Source organism: Mesoplodon mirus (genome assembly GCF_964341445.2).
Source record: "Mesoplodon mirus genome assembly, chromosome: 5".
Lineage (NCBI taxonomy): Eukaryota > Metazoa > Chordata > Mammalia > Artiodactyla > Ziphiidae > Mesoplodon > Mesoplodon mirus.
In genome coordinates, this window is record NC_138980.1 from 111,733,659 (window position 1) to 111,758,412 (window position 24,754).

A 24,754-nucleotide genomic window follows, 5' to 3' on the forward strand; every position below is an offset into this window, starting at 1 on the left:
ATTATCTCTCCCTTACAAATAAGGAAACTGAGGTCAGGAAAGACTGAGTCTCCCAAGGCCACAAATTTAGAAGGTCAATTTAAACCCAGTTCTGCCCAGTTTCAAATTCCAGGTTTTTTGTTTTGTTTTGTTTTGTTTTTTTTGCCAGTACCACACTGGTTCTCATTTGGAGAAAAAAAAATTAAAATTGAAATGACATAGACATATAATATTTTTACAATTTTGGAGTTGTTCAGTGGACACAGACAAGAGGATTTAAAATGTGTAAGAAACATAATTTTAAATATATATGATTAAAACCTATAACTTAAAATAAATAATACAAATGAAGCCTATGACAAATATAAGGTACAAGAGAAATCAATATGACAGCTATTTAAGTGTCAGGCTTTAGTGGACTGAAATACTTTAATTCACAGAAATTTAAAGGCTAAAAAGCCATCAATGCTTCTTTTCCTTGTTTAGTAAGTTCCAGGTACAGTGCCAAGTCCCTTCCAAACCCCCAAGAGGACTGGGTCTGTTTTATGAGCATAAATACTGCTTCAAAAGGATTAAGTGATTTACCTGGTAGTCCTCAGGACTGAATGCTGTCAGTGATACTGTTCTATATTCCGCCATAACCCTCCCCAGAAGCCCTTGAGCACGGACGACCAGCAACCTAACTTCTCCATCTTCCTCCTGCACGGTGATGTGTGGAACACTGCTTGCGGGCAGGGTCATTGTGTCCTCAGGCTGGGGAGGCAGTCCAGTGGAGAACTGTAGCAAGCCTGGCAGATACAAAGAGAAGCAGGGCATTCTTGCCCCAATTATCTGTGGAAAAATCTCTTATTCACTTGAAACAATCTTACACAATTATTTTGATCACCAGGATAAAATTCAGAGGGCTCTCATTTAGAAAAGACTTGAGTGAAGATTTGACTAACATGCTTTTGACAGAATATGTTAGTAAGTTTTCAGGATGTTAAAAATTAAAGTGCTAATTTTCCTTGTCTCTACCCAAAGAAAGCTTTTTTTAATGGAAGCATCAATAAAAAGAATAGTGATGGAGTTTTAAAATATTATTATCAAACATTTACTCATATTTGACTCTCCAGAATTCATCCTTAAATTTATAGCAGAACAAAATTAATGGCACCCTAAAGGATTTGCAACACGCTTTTTTGAAAATTTAAGTATGAAAATAAGAGTTGAAGAACTTCCCAGGTTTCCTTCACATATCTTTTATTGGATGGTCTTGCTTTATTCCTACAAAAGAACTATTACTTTTCAATGCAGAAAACAGTCTCAACTTATTATGACAGACATCTATGATAGTTCCTCAATTAAGAAAATTATCACTTTTCAGCCTAAAACAAAAAGAAACTAATATAAACAGACAGTGATAATGCTACTTCTTGAAGTTAAATAAAATATAAATTACAAAGTATTCCAATTAGGTGTTAACATATCACAGTAGGACAATTTTCAAAATTAAAAAAAATTTGATTACCATGAATAAAAATACTTTTTTCATTTAAAATAATCCTGCATTTAAAAATACTTTTCAAAATATATTATTAAACTTTAGAAATCGATCCCTATATTTTTTTCACAAGCACTGTCCCTCAAAATGGCAGCTTAGAAGTTCCAAGAGCTTGGAAGTTAGAGCATCCGAAGGAGTTCTACTTCAATCATTTGCAGAAGTCCCTTAAACCCTTAGCGAGATCAAGTACACCCAGAGAAGAGAGGATTATTCTTGCAAAAGGGCTTGGTTACCATATGGATGATCACTAGCTTTGATGGTGATATCTGTTGTTTCCTTTTCAGGGTCTATGCTTGCACCACTGGTGGGAGTTGAACCTAGTTTCCCATCTCCAGGAACCGCAGAAACCAATGTCACACGGAAATACTCATCAAGCTCCGGAATATCATCATCAAGGACATAAATATTCAGGACCTATAAATATAAAAATCCAAAGGCATTAAGCAATGAGGCATGTAGAAATTATTTGCCACTTATCAGAAGAAAATAAAGCAGCCAAACAAAGTTACTTTTTAACATGACAGATTTCTACACAAACTTAGACATAAAAATAGAGAGCGAGAGAGAAAGAGAGAGATAGATCTGAGAAAGTAATTCTTTAATCAATAATGGGTGCTGAGGAGTAATACTTTCTGTATAAAAATATCCTAGTCATGTATTAATATCATACCATATATTATACATTGATATATCAATATAGTATCATATATTCTTTGTACCAAAGACGGTGGTATTACCAACCTCGTGTATAGAGTTCCTGGTTAAGGAACTGCACGTTATCTGATAGAATGTGGTAAGGCAATAGGAAAGGACAATGTATCCGTGTCTAGTTCTGGCCTAAGGAAAGCCTGACATACCTAGCAGCTGCATGCTAGAAAACAGATCCACAATAAATGCTAGAAAACAGATCCAAAATGAGCCCTATAAGTCTGGCATACACAAACTGCTCAAAAAACATTAGGAAAGGAAGTAGCAATAACTCAGCCATGCTCTACAATATATAAGTCAAAATTTGAAGTGAAAAAAACCATTCCACCTTCTTTTATTAACTGAACAAGCATGTTTTGACATCTACAATGTGCCAGGGCTAGAAATGGCCCCAGTTGCTAAGAGACTCACTGTCTTCTGTAGGAGAGAGATCTGTGGAAAAACATTTAAAATGCAATGCAAAAATGTCATAATAGACTTATGTACAAAGTAAACTGAGAACAAAACAATCAGCTCTATCTGGTAAAGGTTTTACAACAGACAAGTCTGAAGCAAGTTTTAATGAATTAGTTGTAGTTATGAGTAATAATGAGGAAGGATATTGCAAGTAAAAGAAACAACAGCATGAAAGAATAAGACACCTGGGTAACTACAGTTAGACCACTAAGGCTGGAGTGGGAGAGAAGTCTGGACAGATAAACAAGAGTCAAGATCATAGGGACCGTTCATGCTATCATTAAAAAAATGAACTTCATTCCACAGAGAGTAAAGGAAAATGGAAGAATCATAAGCAGGGGACTGACAAAATGAGAATTCCATTTTAGAATCAATACCATGGCAGAATGTAAACAGAGTGGACAGAGCAAGAAAGGACGCAAGGTGCTGAGTTAGGAGGTGACTGACCAGAATTAATGAGGTACTGAACTAATTCAGTGACAATGGAGATGAGGAAAAATGGATGGATTTTAATTTGTTCTGGAAATAGAAGACCAAGGCCTTAAAGACTCAGCATTGGGAGTGAGGGATAGGAAGGAATGATGTATGATTTCCTGGTTTCTTCCAGAAAGGAGGGTGACAACAGTCTGAAAACAAACTGTAACTCCAAATGCAATCTCCAAAACACTAGTCATTAGGCCTAAAAGCATTTGAAGAACTTTTTTTTTAATGTAGTTTTTAATGTAGGCCCAAGACAGAATCTGAATTTGGTTTTAATGTTCATTTTAATCAAAATTTTAATTAATAAAGTAATACATGGCATGGCCAATGTGCTCAAAGTATAAAAATGACACTTCTACCCAAATCTTGTCATTATTTTTGAACTAAAAGGGAACAATAGCGGTCTGAAGATTTAAAATATCTTGCCCCTAGAAAGTAAGCTGACAAATGTTGCTATGAAAAGCAATACCAAAATATCAAGATATACATTAAAAATGAAGCAATTAATATTTTTAAAGTATTGAAGCATACCAAAGTACTTGCTCAATTCAATTAGTGAAATGAAGAGTTTGAAACTGAAGACCCTATCAAGGTATAAATGTATCTCACATGGTGACTCAGTACACAAAACAGTATTTACCTTTACTATATGTTATACGCTGCTATTTTCTATTCTCTTTTGAAAATCTTTCTCATAACTCACTAAATTGATTTCATAACTAACGGGCCATTTAAAAACACTTGAAAAACACATTTCCAGTATACATTCCTGTACTGTAGCAAAACACACACACACACACACACACACACACACACACACACACACACACACACACACACACACACACACACACACTCTTCCCAGACTGTCTTGCCGCTAGGTTTCTAGATGTGATTTAAGTGTATTTAATTAAATGTACTCCCCAGACATCTGGAAGGCAATAGCAAAGTGGAGGTCACCTGACTGCTGTCTGTGCTGTAAAGCATAGTCACGGAGCATCAGCAGGCACCTCAGTATCCAGTCTCTGGCTTAGTAAGACTGAGAAGCTAGTGTAGATCCAGCAGGCACAGCGCTATAAACCAACCCCCGTATTCAATGTTATTGTTGCTTTAAAGGTCAATTAGTTTTAAAGAAATTTTAAAATGACAGAATATAATATTTTAAATAAATCTTGACAGGAGCGTTTATGACTATTTTCCTGACCAAACTTTTATTAACTCTTAGCTCTTCCAAAATATATATGAATACTCTTTATAAAACAGTGGCTCCCAGTTATATTTTTATTTCATAGAGGGTAAATTTTCCAGGGGAAAATTTTGAGGATCAACTCTGTTTTCCAAATGGGAACATTAAAAAGTTATCACATATCATCACTGTTACTTGATAAAAGAAATAGCAATTTAAATCCAAAAAAGAAGTGAAAAAGACAGGATCAGAATAAATTATAGTCCTTTAAATGGAATAATTTCAGCCTTATGAAAACTTACTCATTGTCCTAATTTTCCTCATTTTACCAAAGACCAGTAAAACATTTATCATGCCTCTTATTTACAGACTGCTATTGGGAACTTCTGTTGTAAGTTATTTGTTTCCTTCTTACCCCAAATTATAGAGATTTGATCACTCTTCTTTAGCTTGAACTCTTTAAATCTTAAGGATATTTTAAATTTTTCCTAATTTTATCTTTTTCATCCAATCAATGCCTAAGTCCCTTAGAAATGTCTTCAAAGATATTTGCAAGTCTTAAGTTATTTTACTATTTATCCCTGATGACCTATAAACTATTTACATTTCTAAAGAAAAATTATACTGGTATGAATATTCCAACATATCAGACATTTTATATTAGAATGTAACAAAAATTTATATAGGAGAAGGTCTCATCCCAATTTCACTTACAGTAAGTGTCACTTATTTCTGGAGCATCTATTCAGAAATCAGACAACAATTCATGGAAAGCTTCTGATAAAACTGGTGATCGCTTGTACTTTCAAAACAAAGAAAAATTACCTATTTTTTCCAAATTTAAAAATAAAATATTACAGTTTTAGGAATTCCTCTTGGCTGACCAGAAGAGTACCATTAAGAATTCTGCAGTTTCTCATTTTATCAGTAATAACCAAAAACCCACAATGATAAATCTTCAAGCTATACCACTTTTATTATATTGAGATTAAAGAACAGATATAACCAACATTATTTAACATCCTTAATTTTTCACTGCAGAAATAAATACAAAAATATTTTATGCCATGATATATAACTAATTGTCTAAATATTCTAAATTGCTTAAAAAAGCAGGAAGCTGCAAATAAATTACAGAACAAACAGATCAGGAAAAGCTTTCCAGGAGGCTTTCAAAGAAACAGAGAAGGTAGAGTTTACCTCTGATCTCTGCCAAGGAAGGAATGTGATAGTTCCACTGGCATTAGCAAAATCATCAACAAGGTAATTAACACCATCAGATTCGATCTGTGAGATGGTGTAAAAAACATGCACATAGTCCAGAGCTCCTCTGGTTCGCTCCACCACACATGAAATGGTGGATCCCTCCTCTGCAATCTGAAATTGAACATAAGTTCTTCATAAGTATACACCAATTCAAATCAGTGATAAAATTACAAGGCTTTCCTGAAATCCTTTTACCATAAACTTAATTCTATAACTTTCTACCTCTCTAAGGTGGCCTCTACATTCCTCCGGATATATTTTTGACTGCTAAAAAGTATTTACAATCATTGGTTTTTCCACTCATTCCTTTAAAGGGATAAATAAAAGCAGAAACAATAATAATTAATTAACTACACATGTAATTCATTCATTGAAACCTCTTGTGTATCAGCCACTATGCTAGATGCTATGGCTTCAAACGATTTTTTTTAAAAAAGCACAATCCTTTATCTGGGTAAGTCTAAAGAGGAAAACAAACTCATGATTTTATGATGAGTTCAGCACAAAAAGTTGGGTGTAAACAGTGGAACATGACATCAGGGAGAACTTTCTAGGCACAGACACAAGAAGTAATCGAGTGGATTTGGTGAAATCATTTTGCGGGTGGTATAAACTATCCAGTGGGGACAGCCTGGAGAAACTCCTGGTGGGGAGACAACAGTCAGGTAAAGGAGGGCACTGATATCATGCTTAATATCTTTTTGCTATTTCTGACATATATACATATACATATGTATACATACATGTGTGTGCATTTTTCGTGTGAAAGGTATTTTTATTTACATAATTTAAGATAATGTTTAGAAATTACATGGAGCGGGAAATTGGAATATCTTTGAGAATAGGTCTTCCTATTCTTAAATTCTCCATCTCTCATTTCTATTTTTATAGTATCTAACATAAAATTCATAGAAAAAAGAACTAAAACTGAATAAATAGAGCTCAAAATACAAATCTTAATATATATAAGGTCATTCTCTACTTTTCACATCAATCATAAGCACCTCTGATCAGCATTAAATAGAGCTATTTTGGTGCCAACATCAGAGCTAGAAAGAACAGATTTGAAATTTGTCTGCAAACAGGCAACAGTCAAAACAGTTATCAATGAGCATGGAAGCACCAGGAGTTGTTCCAGTAAATCCTTTGAGTTTCACTGAGCATCAGCATTCCTACTCCAAAATGCAGCAGAAACCCTACTGCCTCAGAATACACAAGATCAAGGACCCCTGGGGCAATATAACTCCTTTGTCTGCTCCTCTGAGAGCCTAGGAAGCCCAAAATGACCCTATGGTTGTTCAAAAGAACCTTCAGTCTGTCTCCTGATGGAAATGTTCCATCTCCAGGTCCAACCAGAACTTCTAATCCAGTGGAACTTATAACATGGGAACAGGAAACACAAATTCTGACAGTGGGTCACTGGGGGTGACAGAGTTAAGAGTCTCACTTCTACCTCTTGCTTCCTGAGCCCATGTGATCTAATTACCGGGGGCACGGAATTAGCTATCAGCCATTGGGCACACATGCTGGATCCTGGAGCACAAAACCCCAACACTTCAAGATGTTGTCCCTGAGCTGGCACTTTGGCTGAGTCTTTAACAGGCAATCCCATTGCTGCACTAGGCCAGCTGCTTCAGGTGATGTCGTATAATACACACACACACGCACACACACACACACACACAATGGAATATTACTCAGCCACAAAGAAGAATGAAATATTGCCGTTTGCAGCAATATGGATGGACCTAGAGATTATCATACTAAGTGAAGGCAGACAGAGAAAAACAAATATTTGCTATCACTTATATGTGGAATTTAAAAAATAATACAAATAAGCTTACTTACAAAACAGAAACAGACTCACAGACATAGAAAACAAACTTATGGTTACCAAAGGGGAAAGGGGGGAAGGATAAATTAGGACTTTGGGATTAACAGATACACACCACTACATGTAAAATAAACAAGGATTTACTGTATAGCACAGAAAACTATATTCAATATCTTGTAATAACCTGTAATGAAAAAGAATCTGAAAAAGAATACACATATATATGTGCATGCGTGTGTATAACTGAATCACTTTGCTGTACACGTGAAACTAACACAATATTTTAAATCAACTATAGTTCAATTTAAAAACTGGTATTTCTAAACAGCTCATGTAACTCAACAACAAAAAAAAAACAATCAAAAAATGGGCAGAAAACCTTTACAGACATTTCTCCAAAGGCGGCATACAAATGGCCAGTAGGCACATGAAAAGATGCTCAACATCGCTAATTATTAGAGAAATGAAAATCAAAACTACAATGAGGTACCACCTTACACCAGTCAGAATGGCCATCATTAAAAAGTCTACAAATAACAAGTACTGGAGAGGGTGTTGAGAAAAGGGAACCCTCCTACACTATTAGTGGGAATTAGGTTGGTGCAGCCACTATGGAAAACAGTATGGAGGTTCCTCAGAAAACTAAAAATAGAATTACCATACGATCCAGCAATCCCACTCCTGGGCATATACCCAGAGAAGACTCTAATTCAAAAAGATACATGCATGGAGGGCTGGGATAGGGAGGGTGGGAGGGAGGGAGATGCAAGAGGGAAGGGATATGGGAACAGATGTATATGTATAACTGATTCACTTTGTTATAAAGCAGAAACTAACACACCACTGTGAAGTAATTATACTCAATAAAGTTGTAAAAAAAAAAAGATACATGCAGCCCTATGTTCATAGAAGCACTATTCACAATAGCCAAGATATGGAAACAACCTAAGTGTCCATTGAGAGATGAATGGATAAGGAAGATGTGGTACATATATACAATAGAATACTACTCAGTCATAAAAAGAACAAAATAATGCCATCTGCAGCAACATGCATGCAACTAGGGATTATCATATTAAGTAAGTCAGAAAGAGAAAGACAAATACCATATGATATCACTTATATGTGGGATCTAAAATACAGCACAAATGAACCTATCTGCAAAACACAGACTCACAGACAGAGATCAGACTTGTGGTTGCCAAGGGGAAGAGGGGGAGGGAGAGGGATGGACTGGGAGTTTGGGGTTAGTAGATGCAAACTATTACATTTAGAATGGATAAACAAGGTCCTACAGTATAGCACAGGGAACTATATCCAATCTCCTGGGGTAAACCATAATAGAAAATAATATTTAAAAAGAACGTATATATGTATATAACTGAGTCACTTTGCTGTAGAGCAGAGATTGGCATAACATTGTAAAAATGTTATGGTATTTAACATATGGCCTGGTATTTTAAGGCCATATACAAATGGTATATTTTAAGGCCATTACATAAATTATATTTAAAGACTGGATAAGACAATGAGGGAAGCAAGTATAGATAGAAAAGGACCAAGTACAATCAGTTCTTCTGTAACACTGGTTTTGAAATGAAACTGTTCCAATGCAACTGATACATCAGGGAGCACTTTGAACATATTTCACATTTGTTTACGTATAAATTCATCCACAAGAAACATGGTGAACAAAGAAAACTGTACCACCTGAAACAAGCCACATGGGAATACACACACACACACACACACACACACACACACACACACACACACACACACACACACACACACACACACACACACACACCCAAACATCTACCAGTTACCTCAGTTCAACGCATCTGTCACCAGCCACATTTATCTGCAGTGAATGTGGCAACTTTCCCTCTGATTTCGAATAAACCTCCTTCCATCACTTCACAGTAGCACGCAAGCTATATTCCTCTGATGCTCACTTCTACAAGCAAACTTAAGGTTTTTTCAAGATATATGCCATATTTATTATCATACTTAAGAATTAAACACTTATTGTGTAAACCTATTTTTTATTAGGTCCCTTCCTTTCTTTTCATACATCACTGAGCAAATTTTTGGATAGCGTTCGCCTAACCCATCTTTCCCATAAGTTCTTGTGTTTTTCACTATGCGATTTGGTACAGTGTGGTGATTTTTAGGAACCCATCTATCATGTTATGGCAGAATTAACTGTTCTGAAGGTGGAGCCCTCGAACCCTAAGAGGCTGGAGAGAAGAGGAAGCAGCAAAGACACAGGTGCTCAACACAGCACCTAATTTAATTTCCACTTAGACATTTACATCAGCATTTTCATCATAGCTGAATGGTATACAAACACGTGTGGTGGAAAGAGCATGGCTTTAAGGTCAAACAGTCCTGTTTGCCTGTTTCACTCCACCACTTACCAAAAGTCCTCCGTCTAAGTGATCTCTTCTTAAAACGAAGATCACAATGTCTCATGGATTTTGGTTGAGGTTAAACAAGTGCTTTACATGGTACCTAGTAAAATAGTAAGTGCTAAAAAAATCTTATACTTCTTCCTCTTAAAATACAGACACACAAACACAGTAACAAAAAATGCCACATAAAAACATTCCCTTATTTTATCAAGAAACTTATATGCTTGCATATTTAAAAAAAGCAAATTCCCATGTATTTAGATTCCTATCGCAGTGGGGACATATTTGCTCCATTTTCCCACCCCAAATTTTAATCAGAATGACTATTTTGAATGAGTTAACTTAATAAGTCATTAATCCCAACATATGAGTATTCAGCCTTTCCCTTTCAGCAAGAGACATAGATTAATTAGATCCAAAGATACACTAAGGAATATGATGTTTTCTTATAGCTTTTTACCAAGTCAATGACATTATCATGCAGCATACAGGACTAAGCATTTTGCTTGCAGGAATCACATGGGGAAAAGTTATCTAACCACACTTTCATTCAGTAAAGCCTTCATTAAAATCTATCACCTACTAACTATTTTCAGTTTGGAAAAGAAGAGAAAAAAAGACTGTCCATATTCAATACAAATATGTGCAGATGTGTGCTATATATCAAAATTGCATAGAAATTTTAATAAATTAATAATTTACACAATAAAGTAAACTCTGTAAAGTTTTAACAAGGGAAGAAGCTTTAAGAGCCAAGAATCCATTAAAAAAAATGACATGGGATGCTTGGTAAAAATCCACCTTTCATACTTATGAATTTACAGAGAAATGACATAATGCATGACATTTGCTTTAAAAACTATTTCAGCCAAAAAATAAGAAACAAGACTGGCAAAAGGCTAATAAATATTGAAACTAGGTGATGGGTCACTGGGGTGACTATTCTACTTTTTCTATTATTCTGTACGTATGATATTTTCCATTTTAAAACATTTTTAAAATTCAGCTTTTTGCCTCCCATCCCATCCCCCACTAGAGATTCTGACTCAGAAATGGGGTCTTGATTCAGGAATGGTATCCAGCAAAATGCGTTAGATATTTCCAACCAAGGCCATCCACACACAGCACTTTGGGAAATAGCAGACCAGAGGATGGAATTGCAATACAAGAAGACGATTAAGACATGGAGAATAGATAATTAAAAGATCTTTTCTACTATTAAAATGTTCACCTAATTGAATTTATTTATTTACTTATTTATCTATCTTTGGCTGCACTGGGTCTTCGTTGCTGCGTGCAGGCTTTCTTTAGTTGAGGTGAGCCCGGGCTACTCTTTGTTGCAGTGCGCGGGCTTCTCACTGCGGTGGCTACAACCAAGATTACTCTACCCAGCAAGAATCTCATTCAGATTCGATGGAGAAATCAAAAGCTTTACAGACAAGCAAAAGCTAAGAGAATTCAGCACCACCAAACCAGCTCTACAACAAACGCTAAAGGAACTTCTCTAAGTACGAAACACAAGAGAAAAAAAGGACCTACAAAAACAAACCCAAAACAATTAAGAAAAGTCATAGGAACATACATATCGATAATTACCTTACACGTGAATGGATTAAATGCTCCCACCAAAAAACACAGGCTCACTGCTTGGATACAAAAACAAGACCCATATATATGCGGTCTACAAGACACCCACTTCAGACCTAGGGACACAGACAGACTGAAAGTGCAGGGATGGAAAAAGATATTCCAAGCAAATGGAATCAGAAGAAAGCGGGAATAGAAATACTCATATTAGATAAAATAGATTTTAAATAAAGAATGTTACAAGAGATAAGAAAGGACACTACATAATGATCAAGGGATCAATCCAAGAAGAAGATATAACAATTAAAAATATATATGCACCCGACACAGGAGCACCTCAATACATAAAGCAAATGCTAACAGCTCTAAAAGAAATCAATAGTAATACAATAACAGTGGGGGACTTTAACACCTCACTTACACCAATGGACAGATCATCCAAAATGAAAATTAATAAGGAAACACAAGCTTTAAATGACACAACAGACCAGATAGATTTAATTGATATTCATAGGACATTCCATCCAAAACCAGAAGATTACACTTTCTTCTCAAGTGTGCACGGAACATTCTCCAGGATAGATCACATCTTGGGTCACAAATCAAGCCTCAGTAAATTTAAGAAAATTGAAATCATATCAAGCATCTTTTCTGACCACAACGCTATGAGATTAGAAATGAATTACAGGGAAAAAAACGTAAAAAACACAAACACATGGAGGCTAAACAATACGTTACTAAATAACCAAGCGATCACTGAAGAAATCAAAGAGGAAATCAAAAAACACCTAGAGACAAATGACAATGAAAACACGATAATCCAAAACCTATAGGATGCAGCAAAAGCAGTTCTAAGAGGGAAGTTTATAGCTATACAAGTCTACCTCAAGAAACAAGAAAAATCTCAAATAAATAATCTAACCTTATACCTAAAGGAACTAGAGAAAGAAGAACAAACAAAACCCAAAGTTAGAAATCATAAAGAGCAGAGCAGAAATAAATGAAATAGAAACAAAGAAAACAATAGCAAAGATCAATAAAACTAAAAGCTGGTTCTTTGAGAAGATGAACAAAATTGATAAACCATTAGTCAGACTCATAAAGAAAAAGAGGAAGATGACTCAAATCAGTAAAATTAGAAATGAAAAAGGAGAAGTTACAAAAGACACCACAGGAATACAAAGCATCCTAAGAGACTACTACAAGCAACTCTATGCCAATAAAATGGACAACCTGGAAGAAATGGACAAATTCTTAGAAAGGTATAACCTTCCAAGACTGAACCAGGAAGAAATAGAAAATATGAACAGACCAGTCACAAGTAATAAAATTGAAACTGTGATTAAAAGGCTTCCAACAAACAAAAGTCCAGGACCAGATAGCTTCACAGGCGAATTCTATCAAATATTGTAATTCCAAATAGGCCAATATATATGAAGGAGCACAACATCAAGTAATAATCATCAGAACCATCATCACTCAGTTTTTCACAAGAAACAGTAGCAGCTGCTACTGTTTTCTCTTTTGAGTCAGGAACTTGACACATCTTCAGATCATCAGAAAAGTAATTATAAAGGTTAACAATGAGAAGAGTTTTTTAAATACATTTTCCTAGAAAAAATAATACACTATTCCAAGACATGAATTTGGCTTTCTCTATTGAGATAGAAGATTAAAGCTAAACAATTACACATCGAATTAATTATTTATTTTGTTTCATGCTTGGCTGATGATCTGTAATATCAGATTATACCAATATCACTTATATCTAAAGGAATCTATTCACATAACATAGGGCAGGCGTGTAAAAACAAACACAGTCCAAGTTAAGTAATATTCTCGTTTTTACAAAGATCCTCTTAAAATATCTCTAAATTTATTCTTAAGCCATGAGTTTATAAATATAAAACATAATCTAAATATTAGTTGTAAAAGTAAAATAAGACTAGCAAATTCTATGAATCATTAGGAAAAGCAACTTTATAATTATGTGGTATACAAGACTGCAGGACATAAAAAAAAACAGTGCGAAAATAAGGTGGAGAGAAAATAACACTGTTAAGTACAATGAATAACAAAACACAGGAAGGCAACATGATAATGTGACTACTAGGCAATACGTCCAACAAAAATCAGCCATCTGCTCAATATGGAGCCCACTAGGAAGACAAAGAATTATTTGGCATACCCCACCAGGGCTCTAAACTACATTTGTTCATTCTTTCAATTAAATTTATTAAGCACCTGCTATTTGCCAGGACACGGTGTACCTGGTTAGGAGGAAACAAATCACAAAATAATCTCATCTCTTTCAATATGCCAACAAGTAGACTATGTCATATTCTACATATTTTCATTATTTGTTTAAGATCTGATTATGCTTTCATTTTAACTTTTTTTTTCTTTTTTTTTGTGGTACGCGGGCCTCTCACTGTTCTGGCCTCTCCTGCTGTGGAGCACAGGCTCCGGACGCACAGACTCAGTGGCCATGGCTCACGGGCCCAGCCGCTCCACAGCATGTGGGATCTTCCCAGACTAGGGCACGAACCCGTGTCCCCTGCATCGGCAGGCGGACTCTCAACCACTGCACCACCAGGGAAGCCCCATTTTAACTTTAATATTACTTTATGTCATACGAATCTATGAAAAATGTAAAAGCATAACATAATTCAGAGAGAAGTCTTTAAACGATCCCTATCGGCTTCAGCATTTTTGGACGAATAAGAAAAAAGTTAACTTTTCAATGTCACTGAAACATCACAATGCAGAAGAATCTATGGATGTGACAGTGGTTTTTATTTCTGAAAATGAAGCAAATAACCATAAAATTTAAACTCAAGATAATTCCAGGCATAAACCACCAGTTCTCAAATATTTTAGTTTCAGGACTCCTGAGCTCTCATAAAAATGACTGAGAACCCCAAGGAATTCCTTGCTTATGTTGGTGAAATCTGCTGATATTTACCATTTTATGAATGAAAATTGAAAAAAAATTAAATATTGATATACTAACTCATTTTAAATAGCAATAATAAACTCATGTTAACATAAGCAACATATTTTATGAAAACTAACTATATTCTCTAAAACAAAAAATTAATGATGGGGGCACTGCTTTTAGATTTTTACAATTCTCTTCAAAGTCTAGCTTAATAGAAGACAGCTAGATTCTCATATCTCCATTTGTAATCAATTTGTCTGTTGCTATTTGTTATTTTGGTTGAAGTATATGAAGACTATCTAGCTTTACATAGATAGATAACTGGAAAAGGAAGAGGACTACAATAGTCTTTTCAGACAGCTGTGGGTATTCTTCCTCAATATTATACCAAAATTTGACAAGTGGTAGTTTAGTTGCAATGTGGAATCATACTCTAATACATTAAAACCCATTGGTGTACCTTGCACTTTAAATCAATCTTTACCCATGCATGATTTTGTAACGATACACGTGGATTATTTGGAGAATACTGGTTCACTGAGTTATACAGGTCTTCCAAATGTTGATGTATTTCATTATACAAAATAAGTAAATCACACTTGCTAATATCACTATCAATTTATCTGAAAAGTCTTTAAGTATTGGGAAACCATCAGGCTCACTTTGGCAGGTAAAATGTCCCAACAACCCTAATTTTTGTTTGAAAGCTCAAATTTTTATCACTGGTAACAAATACTATCAGTTGTTTTCCAGGTAGTCACTGACTCACTTCATTCATTTCCATGAAAATGCCTGCCAGATACCCAAGTCTGAATAACCAAACTTTGTTGGTCATTTTTCAAGTAAAAATTCTGTTCTACGACAAGAGCAGCCAGTTCAGCTCACAACTCAGTATCTGCACAAACACTTTTCTTCACAACTATCATGTTCTGTTAATGTAGCAGAAGTGCTTTATTTGTGCTTCTCATTTCACAATATGGAATGTTAAAAAGGTGGGTATTCAAGGGTAGAAATTTTATCAAATTAATGTTTTGTACTGTTTCATCAAATATACTCAAGTGAAATATTCACCTTTTAAACTACAGGTGTGTGGTGATCAATAAAACAATGACAACTGGTACAGTTTGGTGCCACTGCCTTGATTCATACAAAGGCACTAGCAGCTAGCAGTTTCGGCAACCGTTGCTTTTGCAGTGCAAATGTCAATAAAATGAAAAAGACATCATAGCATTTTACAAAATTAGGTTTGACTTTTGTAGAACTCCTGAAAGATCTCAGGAACCCCTAGGGGTCCTTGCGTTACACTTTGAGAATGACTTCAGTAAGCAATCAATAAATATTGATGATGGTGATCACGACAAAAATATTTCATATCACTCCCGTCTCAGATCACACCAAGATGAAAGTAAGAGTTTTATACTTCAATTCTTAAGACTTTCAGGAATGAAAATTCTATAATCTTCCTGACAATCAAATTCCAATATCTGATCTTTTAGACACAACATTTTCCCTATATTAACCATCTAAACTTTACTCTTTCCAGTATAGATGTATTCTATTCCTCTCTTCTGCAATCAATGGTTGACTGGCCCTGTTCAAATTCTGAAATATCTGGGAACAAAGGTGCATACCTAGGTGGAACTAAACCAACACCAACACAATCTATCAAGGGAAATTGTGAGATAAGCCAGCACTGAAGACTTACTATAATGGTCCAGAAAGTCAGAGAAACACTCAAAAACTACTCATTTTAGGCAGGTTTTAAAAACTTATGTATTGTTTTGTTTTGTTTTTCAGTTTGGTTGTTTATGCAGTTTAGCTGAATCTAGATGTGTTTGTTATTTGAACTATGAGCCTTTTCATGTCTTGATATTAAAATGCATTCACAGGGGGCTTCCCTGGTGGCACAGTGGTTGAGAGTCGGCCTGCCGATGCAGGGGACACGGGTTCGTGCCCCAGTTTGGAAAGATCCCACATGCTGCGGAGCGGCTGGGCCCATGAGCCATGGCCGCTGAGCCTGCGCGTCCGGAGCCTGTGCTCCGCAACAGGAGAGGCCACAACAGTGAGAGACCCAAGTACTGCAAAAAAAATAATAAAATAAAATAAAATACATTCACAAGTTCAACAAAGACTTATTGAGTACCTACTATGTGCCATGCTAGGTCCTAGAGATACAATATGAACAATAATAAAACCTTGTCACACTCAGAGCTTTTTCACCTTTGTGGTAGAAAGGGATAGCCGGTATATAAGCAGACTTATTAATAACATACGGAATTGAAGCGTGTGATCAATGCTACAAAAAAAAAGTAAAACTAGGTGAAGGGATGGAGAGTGACCAGTTAGGAGAAGTGGGAGGATTACTTTAAATTAAAAAGTCTTTACTGAGTAGATGTCTTTGGAGCTGAGACTTGAATGACTAATTCTGAGGATGTGGAATAGGAGCGTTCCAGATTGAAAGGCTAGGAAGTGCTGATGCCCTGAGATTGGAAATGAAACAAGGCAAGTCTGACTGAAACATACTGACCAAACAGGAGAATTACACAAGAAGTCAGAGCCATAGGCAGGTGCCAGGTCATGAAGCGATATGAAGGGAAGCTGATTTTAGATGGCACAGAATGGTTCTCACAACCTGATGGAAGTCACTTCCTCTTTTTAAAAATAGAGACGATGATATCAAACGTACATGGGGGAAAGACAACAGGTTAGAATTCACAAGACATAAGTTCAAATTCCAGTTTTTCCCACTGTTATCTTAGAAACAAAAGAAGGCAGGGGGAGAAAATTAGTATTTATTAAATACTAGTAATTGCCACACTCTGAATCAGGTTTTGGTCCTATCTCATTTAATTCAACTAGGGTAAGTTATTTTCTCAGGTCTCTAAGCTGCCGTTTCTAACCCTATGAAGTGGAGAAGGTAATAATTAATATTTGTTGCAGCTACATTATGAATTGTCAGAAAGGTGCATAAAAAACTAACATGTAAAGTTCTTTTGACAACTAAGTATCTAAAAGTATTATCATTATAGATAAACATATTTCTCTTTTAAGTCATAGATTTATATGACATTTGTCCTCCCTGTTTAGGATATTCTATTTCTGGTATAGAAAAAGAACATTTATTGAAGATCTCTTATGACTGTCACCAAACCAAAGAATAAGAGGGGCAATAAAACATTCCAGAGAGCCAGGCACCCCAATTTGAACTATTGATACAATGAGCCCTATGACCTAGATATTTTTTCAAGCTCTACCCATTCATGTTTTTCTTAATTGCTTCAATTTACATATGCACCCCTCTAAACCTACAAGAATCAACTTGCAAAAGGAAAGCCTCTCTTGTTCGTTGGCATCCTTTCATGGACACTGAGCTGTTGCTTCACACAGAACACCTGTGAAGCGGTTTCATAAGATCTCACATTACTGAACAGGAAACCAAGATGATTACGAATCCTTGAAAGCTTGGAAAGGACTGATAAGGGTAGTAAAGCTGCCTAATGAATTAAGCTGGCCAAGATGGGTGATAAGAAAGGCATTTACATCCAACATGGACGAACACTGTAACTACTTAAGAACGTTTCATATGTGGGGAAAAAAACCCTCAAAAAATCGTATTTTAATAAAGTCTCAATTACAATTATTCATAGAAGCTTTCAATATATATTATTTCATTTACTTACACAGTAGCCAAAACGTAAATTACATGTGGAGTACAATTATGCATTCTGTGAAATGCATTAACTTTAAAGATAATTGCTAAAGTTTCATTTGCTAACTTATTATTACTTATCTCAGCTTATTAAGCTTCTGATTCAAACTGTGAACTTACAAGAGAAAAGACCTTATAATTTACGTTTGCACCGCTGGCTATAGCATACTTCTGGGCCTAGCGTCAATACTCAGGCAATCTTACCAAATGAAAGAAAGCCCACTCCCAAACAAATCCACGCACGATGAACTTTTTAACTCTGAAATTCACCAAACTCACTACTTACCTCTGGTATACAGGCTCCTGTGAAACCAAACAAGCCATTGGCATTGTCACTTTTTTGTATTACCAATCTTGCTGTAGAATTCTCTTCAGAAATGCGAGCTCCTCCACATACGGAGACTAGTTTAAGAATGAATAATTCTTCTCCTTCCTCTTCATTGTCATCTCTTGCAGAAACAATGAATGATTTGTTAGTTTCTCCCTGTCTGAATTCCACATATCCAGAAACAGGGTGTAAATCACTCTTTGCTGGCATGGCATGAAGTTCGTAAATTTCTTCAAGGGTCAATTTCCGCTCATAGGACCTCACATCCTGCATCAGACCTGTAAATCTGTCATTGCCATTCACTCCTGCCCCAATTCTCAGTGTTCCTGGACCTGAAATTAGAAATGGGTTTAAATGCTACAATAACCACAACTATCCTGTCCTAAAGTACAAGTGTGATTCAGAAAGTGAAGCGATTTTATTAAAAAGTCTTATTAGGTAAGTAAAGCTTTCACATAACTAGAACACAATTAAATAAAGCCTATCTATTATAATGAAAAATGAATCAGTAAAGTAATCGCTGGGATTTAAGATATTTTGTACCAAAGGATATATTGTACATGCGTATGTATGTGTATATACATATGTATATGTATATATTTGGATAGACATTTCTTCTGGGAAATCTAAAAATTTCCCTGCACATCTAAGAATGGAATGATTCAATTCAGTCACAATTTTAAAACTTTAGTACTACCATCCTTTGAGAACTTCAATTCTTGATCTGTTAGAAATTCACCTTGAGTTAAATGAAGTTGTGAGAATTCAGCAGAAGGAGTTTTTGTGGACCAAAACTAACTTTTAATCCAAACAACTAATGCAATAAATGTAGAAAAAGAAATATTCCTTCCCAGGAACAACATTATATGAGTTTTAAGGACTTTTTCATGATAGTAACAATATGCAGCTCAACTCTTTACTATGCATCAATAATAACCCTTTTTAGGAATTCACCAATTCTTATTACTTTACTTATTCCCTCTCCAATAACTCAACTAAGATATTTATGTAAGATGAGAGTTTGGCAGTGATTTGGGATTGCCTCCATGCCTTCTCCAGAGGTTCTGGACTGACTATATAGTAATGAGAGTGAAATATCTACAATAGACAAAAATACACATGAACTTCACACACAATACTGAACAAACCCCAGACACTCAAGTGTACGCACTGCTCAATTCTATGTACATAAATTTTAGAAAGATTTAAAACTAATCTTATGCTCTTAGAAATGGCAATAGTAGTTGGGCATGGGGATGAGTCAATGACTAGAGAAGAGCCAAAGAGGGCTTCTGGAACACTGTTTCTTGATCTGGGGGCTGGTTACATGGAGTGCTGAAACTGATGAATTTAAAAATTTTTTTAATTCATCTACCTGTACACCTATATACACTTTTGTATATTTTATAATATACATAAAATATCCTGTATTTCATTAATAACCTAAATATATATATATACCTTTTCAATTTTATTTCTAAGTTACAAATTATATAGACAATATAAGTTCCTTGCAGTAAGCTACATAAAGAAACACCAGCTCTTACTTTCCCCAATCTTTCCCATTCTACCACCATGTCATCATGGTGGTTAACATCATGTCAAAAAAACTGATGTTAACATCAATGTTAACAGACATATGTATATATTCACACAATCAAAAGATTAATAATTGAATGCCACAGATTGTTGTAAGCACAGTTCTTCAGGCTGAAATCAGTAGTGTGTGTATGTTGTTCTTTTTCCCATCTTTTTTCCTACTAGGAAAGAAAAAATACAACCAGATATCTAATGCAGGAGGTTCAGAAGGAAAATATTCTGTTAAGATATTTTCAAGGGTATATAAGCTCTGCTCTACTTTCCTACTAAATAAAAAAACAGAATCAAACTATAGGATAGAGGGCCTGGGAGAGAACTGGTGATTGTAACAGAAATAACTGATATTTGTACATAAACATGCAAACAAGTGTGTTTCTCAAGGAAACAGCACATAATTCAGCTTAAAGACAAAGATTCTCTCTCTTTAAAGCACACCACAGAATTCATCTATTTAACTCCTGATACTATAAACCCCTGTAATTGCTGGATTGTTCAATATGATTTTCTTTTGATTCCTCTTTAACCTTATCTCCACCACCCTTTACCTCTAGAACACTGAGCTGACAGCAGTTCTCCAGATACAATACTCTGCTTCACACTTCTACACCTTTGTTCCCTTTTCTACCTGGAATATCACACCCATCCCTCCTACTATCACAAGAGGAATTTTTTTCTTTCTTCCTTATTAATTTTTTCTTTCTTCCTACAATGTGTTGAAGTGATCTGTTTGCACACCTCTCTCCCAGAGCCTATTTCAGGTACTTTAAGGGCAGAGACTGCCTCATTCATTTCTGCAACACTCAGCACAGAACTTATGGTCTTGGTAGACGTGTAGTTTTATTTAAAAAAATAAACCAATAATACACAAGCAGATTTTTAAATACCTACTAGCCTTTTTAAGAAGTCAAAATTTTTAAAAACTCAAAATTCAGGGTCCTAATTGTAAAGATAACACTCACCATCAGTAATGGCTTCTCCTTTTAGACTCTTGATTCCTCTGGGCATTGCATTTCCATCAAGGTAGAATTCAATTATACCATCATTGAGGATAATTAGAAGATGCAGCCAAACATTTTCTTCTAAGTATTTCATGACTCTTGTCTTGGCAATATATGTAGCACTGGAACCCAGAGTTTTGTAATGAAGGGAAAGTGTCACATGGGATTCATCTGTCTGAATTTTTACCCCATAGTAGATGTTTCCGTTACCATCATCCTTTGCTATAACAAATCCATTCGTATTGGCATTGGGCATTACCCAAGCTGAAAATGTAAAGTTGGCAATTGAGTTGTTCCTTGAGGGATGGTATTTTGGATTAACAGTTCCAAATGCACCCTCTAGTCCACTGAAGTACAAAGCATCTGTTCCACTATGGTGACGCCTCATGTGCGGCTGTGAATGCACAGTGCTGGGAAAAATTCCAGCCAGCAAAAAATCTATCATTGGAGGCAAACCAGCAGTGAACTCACTAGACAGTATTTCCCAGCCTACTCGTACATCACAGAAGACACCCTGCTGCCTCAGAATGGTAAAGTTGGTGATATAAGACATATCATCTTCTGAGAGGACATCTTCTGCCACTTGTCTCTCTAGGCACTCTGGATCCAAGATAAAAACTCCAAAGGGATCATCATTGAATGGAATCATTACTGTCACCTGGAGGTTGGTTCCTGCTAGTTGGCCCCCAGGACCTGGGGACCCACCTGTAATAAGATAATTTATAAGGAATGAAAAACCAGAATTGGGAGTACTTTTTAGCACAAGATGAAGACAAAAAGAATTTGTTTAGCAAACTTCTCATTAAGTAATTTACTTGTTAATCAATGAACAATAGTGTCACCATATGGCTTTCACCACATTTTCAAGGGTATTCTGGTTCAGTATAATTTCATTAACAACCAGTCAAGCCTGAAAAGAGGATACTAACTAGAAAGGTTTAATTCCCATGCTTAAAACCAAAAGTGATGGGAAAATTGATTATTTAAATTATAGTATGAAGACCAACTTTAAGCTACCATGAATCTGTACTTCCTAACTACCATTAATGTTTTGTTTGAGATACTCTATTTGGTGTGGAAAAAAATCTATTTACAAGTTTGAGGATGGATATGTCTCCATCCATAAAACTTCATTTAACTGTATTTTCTATACAGCTCTAATTATTCCAGCATAAAATAGTAAATTTTGGTGGTAAAATAAAAGAGATGAGAAAACACAGTACCTGAAATGTTTACAAGCTTTAAAATATAAAACTCATTGAATTCAGGAATTTTGTCTGGAAAAGCATGGAGAATTATTGGTTTGGCTCCTTCTCCATCCATAAAGTTAACAGTGCCTGAAGTTTCATAGAACTCTTGTCCAGGTTGCAAAACAGAATCATTCTGAAATAGCTGCCAAGCCACAGAAACATTGCCAAAGTGTCCTCGGTGCCTCCAAATCCTGTATAACAAATTAAAGAAAATGATTTTTTATGAAAAATGTATAAGTAGTGAGTAACTCTACTGAGAACTTTCTGTATTATCTCAGAAATACACTTTGTCTATTTATCATCTTTAATATAAACCAGCCAGCCAGTTCTTACTGAGCAACCATGAAGAATCTCATCGAAAAGGAAGAATGAAGTAGAACTTTAAATAATAAAAAGAAGCAGTCTTAAAAATCATAATCTTCGAAGTCCAAACTGAAAGATAAATTCTAAGATAAATCCAATCAAAAAATATTTAGATGAGAACTGGCAAAAGTTCTTCAAAAGCAAAGCCTAGGGTGAGGGTAGTCACATATCATTTGAAAGAAGAATTCCAGAAGACCTTGAATAATTGAAGTCCCTCAGTCTTGATGAGGAACAGAAGTGGGGTAAAGGAGGGTGGGGAGAGTATTATCTGCTTTCCATCTAAAGTGTCGGGGTTTTTTTTAACAAGTGGAAACAGCATAAACAAAGTTTACAATTCATTCAGACTACCAACTTTGAAATTATTCCATTCTTAACCATTTTTTTAATTTTGAAAGATTAACAATGTTTCAAATTTTTGCATACGTAAAGATTTTATTTTATTTTAACCAATTTTGAATTTGCTTGTCCAAGTATGCTTACCAAAATGAATTAGTCTTTCCTTCTTCTACTGCTTTGTCTATGGGCTCCAAGGAAAAAATACCATTTGGGTCATCATTAGCTTCAATTATCACTGTAGCTATTCCAAATTGATATACTACTGTATCACCTAAATTAAAAATGGAAAAGTCAAAATAACAAAAAAGTACTTGACTTATTGTTAAATTTGTATTTTTAAACTAAGAAACAATTTAAAATAAGTTTCAAATTCCAGGAAGAACTTCCTCATTGAAGGTCATAAATAAATGAAAGAGATGCCTAAATAAGTTTAATGTGACCTGTCTCTGAAGAAATGTTTAATTACAGAACTACTTTACTGAAAAACATACATGATATTTTTCTTTGCAATAGGAATATCACCTCAATAGTTTAATTAGAAATTAAAAACATAACTTTATCAAATTTCAACATTTTGAGGTAGATTCTTTCATTTCATAAAAATTAATGAAAGTATTACCCCATAAGATATATTAATTAGAATCACTGGCTTAAATATTGGATTGGCCAAAAAGTTCATTCGGGTTTTTCCATAACATCTTATGGAAGAACCTGAACGAACCTTTTGGGCAACCCAATTATTTCCATTTAGATCTCCACCTTTAGGCAGCAGAGTCTGATCTGATCATACATAGAACAAAGCAATCTTTATGGTGTTGAACTTGATTCCTTTCTACTCCAATTGTTTCCACAGCATGTTAGCACCATTACAGCCAATAAATTAGGTCTCTTCTAATCACTCCCCTGAGGTCCATAGCTTTTCCTCTTACTGGAGCTGTTCCCTCTGTGAGCAAAAGTCTTCCCAACCTTTATTCACTTCTTTTCACTCATCAGGACCAGCTCAAGCAACAACTCTTCGGGGAATTCTTCCTTGAATTCCCAAGTTAAGTGCATCCTCCACTGTGTTCCTACAGCACTTCACACTTTGTCAATCTGGCATAGTGATTATCACCTTATATTAATACACACACACACTGACACGTACACACACTCAGGCACACACACACACAATATTACTGTTAAGTTCTTGTACAAATGCTTCTTAATCAATTTCATCCTCTAGCAGGGTAGATGCTCAGTCATTGGTATTTATCAAAGTTTGCTGAACTGACACAAATAAAACTTTGAAAATTAGACGAGGTCAACACCTAAAACTAAAATTAGAGAAACAGAAATACGTGGCAAACCAGCACATTAAAAATAATTTATATAAATATACAATTGTACTCAACCTTACTTGATAATATTAGCAAATGGAAAGAGGAAAAAAACATAAAAACAGACAGTAAATCACTGTATAGAAAATCCTGACATTATGCAGGAATAAAATAACTTAAAATATATCATAAAATCTAACAAAAACAAATAAAACAAGAACGCCTAATTTTGGCAGGGTTCTGCTATAATGTACATTTGTTATGCAACATGTCATAGGTGGTATTGAAAATAATGGAGAGGAGGGGAAATAGGAAGAAAGACACAAATAGAGAGACAAAGGAATAGGGAGAAAGATAAACACAGCACAAACAAAAATTAAGTGATCTCTTTCTTTTCCTCTTCTTCTTTCTTGATATTTCAGTCTAAGAGGTAGAGCACAACGTAGGCATGCATACTG

The 24,754-nt window shown here is 35.2% G+C and overlaps 1 protein-coding gene across 1 annotated transcript in view; it reads right to left on the reverse strand.

Moving 5' to 3' along the window:
- ADGRV1 (adhesion G protein-coupled receptor V1) overlaps positions 1 to 24,754 on the reverse strand; it is a gene marked incomplete at its 5' end in the record, with an annotated part of 528,497 nt that overhangs the window by 462,446 nt on the left and 41,297 nt on the right. The window contains 7 exons of the mRNA XM_082623775.1: positions 565 to 767; positions 1,756 to 1,936; positions 5,553 to 5,729; positions 18,393 to 18,766; positions 20,993 to 21,736; positions 22,255 to 22,472; positions 23,125 to 23,251. Coding sequence (XP_082479901.1) covers positions 565 to 767; positions 1,756 to 1,936; positions 5,553 to 5,729; positions 18,393 to 18,766; positions 20,993 to 21,736; positions 22,255 to 22,472; positions 23,125 to 23,251 — 2,024 coding nt within the window. The remainder of the gene's footprint in view (positions 1 to 564; positions 768 to 1,755; positions 1,937 to 5,552; positions 5,730 to 18,392; positions 18,767 to 20,992; positions 21,737 to 22,254; positions 22,473 to 23,124; positions 23,252 to 24,754) is intronic.